Source organism: Tarenaya hassleriana, unplaced genomic scaffold (assembly GCF_000463585.1).
Source record: "Tarenaya hassleriana unplaced genomic scaffold, ASM46358v1 Cleome41, whole genome shotgun sequence".
NCBI lineage: Eukaryota > Viridiplantae > Streptophyta > Magnoliopsida > Brassicales > Cleomaceae > Tarenaya > Tarenaya hassleriana.
Genome location: NW_010966933.1, coordinates 735,104 through 738,390, shown reverse-complemented (window position 1 = coordinate 738,390; position 3,287 = coordinate 735,104). Strand labels below are relative to the sequence as shown.

The 3,287-nt window shown below is 31.5% G+C and overlaps 1 protein-coding gene across 1 annotated transcript in view; it reads left to right on the top strand.

Annotated features, from left to right (window-relative positions):
- The window catches only part of LOC104824845 (MADS-box protein AGL42-like), a 3,560-nt gene extending 1,597 nt beyond the window's left edge, over window positions 1-1,963 (top strand). The window contains exons 3-8 of the mRNA XM_010557019.2: window positions 290-377; window positions 720-781; window positions 887-986; window positions 1,295-1,336; window positions 1,512-1,553; window positions 1,681-1,963. Coding sequence (XP_010555321.1) covers window positions 290-377; window positions 720-781; window positions 887-986; window positions 1,295-1,336; window positions 1,512-1,553; window positions 1,681-1,794 — 448 coding nt within the window. The 3' untranslated portion in view covers window positions 1,795-1,963. The remainder of the gene's footprint in view (window positions 1-289; window positions 378-719; window positions 782-886; window positions 987-1,294; window positions 1,337-1,511; window positions 1,554-1,680) is intronic.
- Window positions 1,964-3,287: the final 1,324 nt, after the last annotated feature.

Below are 3,287 nucleotides of genomic sequence, written 5' to 3'. Positions count from 1 at the left end.
GTCGTGTAGAATATATATGATATTGCTCGAATATCCTATGTATGGTCATTTATTCGCCAAATGGATTGTCTCTTTGATTTTGGGAAAAAGTATTGGATATTTATTTTCGATTAATTGTGTAAATTAGCCGGAATAAGAACTTAAATACCAACGTAGAAAATTGAAAACGAAGAGACGGTCTAATTATCTTGGTCTATTTTGAAAGAATTTCCATTTGTTGGAGTCCAAATCGCAGAGCATTGTCGTCAAGGTCAATATATGAACTAACATATATGGTGTGTTTAATCAGAATGCAGAAGACAATGGAACGTTACCGTAAGTACACAGATAGCAACAACAATCAGATCAGCAAGTCCGGTAACCAAGATTACATACAGGTACGTACCCGACATTCTTAAATGTTTTGTTGGAAGCATGTACTTGGCCGATTTTCATTTCAGAACCATGAAGTAGCTGTCTTCACAACTCATGCCATATATGTATGAACACGAGGATATACATTTTGTATTTGGACATATTTCCATACATCTCGCTTTATATATATGTGTGTGGTCGTTTCTATTGGAGAAAGACATCGAAAAACGGCAGAAAAACATCAAAGTTTGTATCCCATTCTCCATAGTTGATTTTCTCCCTCTACTCGTGGTTTTCTCTCTATTTGGGTCTCCACGTAAATCTCTATATCATTTTGATTCGTACGGTTTTTGGCTATAATGTAGCTATTGAAGCAAGAAACAGCAAGCATGATCAGAAAGATTGAGCTCCTTGAAGTTCATAAGCGGTTCATGCCTTAGTCTCTCATCATTTTCACTTGCTATATATATATATATATATGCGAATAGGTGTTTACCCGTCGTTAAACCCTCTTTCTGTGGATTTGTTATAGGAAGCTATTGGGACAAGGCCTTGCTTCCTGTTCCATAGAAGAGCTCCATGAACTTGATAGCCAGCTTCAAATAAGCTTAAGCCATATCCGAGCAAGAAAGGTACGTATATAGCTAGTTCGGTTTGGATGCTAAATACATGCTCACACATGTTCTTCTAATGGCAGATTCTTGTTTTCAAAAACATCATTTAACAAGAGTCCGAACACAATTATACGGTGGCAATTCTGTATGGCATGTTGTTTTGTTTACCTATTGTAAACCGATGGACAGTATAGTTGTGAATTTCCATTCATAAACATGCATATATATATATATATATATGTTTATAACAAGTATTAGCCTTCATATATATAAGAGCTATTTAAAATATATAATAAAAAAAAAAGAGTTTCGACAAATTTTCGCAGGCTCTGCTGTTCAACGAGCAGGTGGAGAAACTAAAAACAAAGGTACGCAAATCTTTTATCTATGATTCAGAAACAGTTTTTGCAGCTTCGAGTTAGAACACGACAAGAACCAAAAAAAAAAACAAAAAAACTAGCTGTCTTTCATGGATGTCATATGAGCATTCGTGGAGAAAGTGTTTGAGAGATCATAGTATTGTATTGTGCCTTCATCTTTCAGGAGAAATTACTGTGGAAAGAGAACACGAGATTATGCCAAAAGGTGAAAATATTATTTTGACCGTGTGAATTTAGGGTTTCTATTTTGTTTTTTGTTTTTTTCTTCTTTCCAAAGTTAAAATTTATTTTACTGCATATGTGAATATGGTTAAAACTTATCTTAATGGCAGTATGGTACAAATCCATTGGAAGCACGAGTCCTACAAGACAAGTCACGGGCAATAACTCCGAGTTTGGAGGTAGAAACCGATTTGATCATCGGTTTACCTGAGAGAAGTTCGTAGCTTTATATAAAATTTGGGATGGAGATTCATGTAAATTATTACGAAGAAACATTTGAAATATTTGGATAACAAGAAAAAAGAAAAAAAAATAACTCGTAATGTATTTTATATGGTTTTCAATCGATTTATGTAACCCAATAAAGATAGAGAAATTGCATTGGTATGTCTACTCAGTGATTGTATATTTATATATATGCACTCATTCATTCATTTGCCTACTTATTTCCATGACGAGCCATGTCACACGCATTATATTATGTTTTAGTTGAAATAAAGTTTTGTAATTTCATTATATTTTATCATCTAAGAATGCTTCCCCCTATATATAATCTTCCACTCTACAGCGTTACGTATTATTAATTGGGCTAGAGCCCTATTTTGTTAGCCCTTACGTAAGAATGGGCTTATAAAGTTCCAACTTGTACATACTGCACCTTAGTTTTTTTAAATATATATATATATATATTTTCCTTGTAAGACACATGACACAAGCTTGTGTCTTTACTGTAACATAGACTGTCTCAAAAAATATTTAAATATATACCTTGTTTATTAAATATTAATCCCACCGCTTGTAATTTTTAAAAACATGACATCAAACATCGAAGTTGCTACAATTGATAATTTATTAACATTATTCGTCATTGGATTATCCTAAATAACCAGTTTAATCGACTAGTTAGATTATAAGATAATATTCTGTTGAAAAAATATAGTTAAGTTTTTCTTTAAATTAAAAAGTGTACCGAATAATAAGCATGTGGATATGTCTCACTAAAGGTAAATTTCATTTGAAATGTAAAAGTATGTTTGCTTATATCAGCAAAGCACGTACGCTCCTTTTGGAGCCATATTATACACATAAATAATATATACGTTTAAATCGATTATTGATTTGAATATTACAAAACAAGAGTTTGTACGATTATGTTTTTTTTTTACCAAAAGAAAATATGAAGTAACTATAAAATGCCGAACATTATATTATACAATACTATAATTCAAAGTTTTTGCAATATGATATGAGTAGTGTAACGAATGAAACATCAAACGGTCACGTTCTTCACTGTGTGTGCTTTTAAAAATATCCCGACATGTCCTGATTCCTGCACGTACTTTGTTCACCATCCCTCCGAAATTATGCATTTATTCAGTGGAATTCTATTGTTGTGAAAAATAATATTAATATATATATACACACACATATAACTTGCATCCACTATTCAACGGATATATTCAAAACTAGACTATCACTTTTTAAATCAATATTTATAGCACCATATATATTTGCTCTTAAACCAATGTAATGTTGGTTAATTATTATGTTTTGTAATGAAGTGTGAACATGTTATCGAAAACCATTTTCAGTAACTATATATAATGAAGATTCGCAGAAATACCATTTTCAATAACTAAATACAATGAAAATTTACACCATGTGTCGTACACGTATATCACTTATATATATATATGTATATATATATATATATATA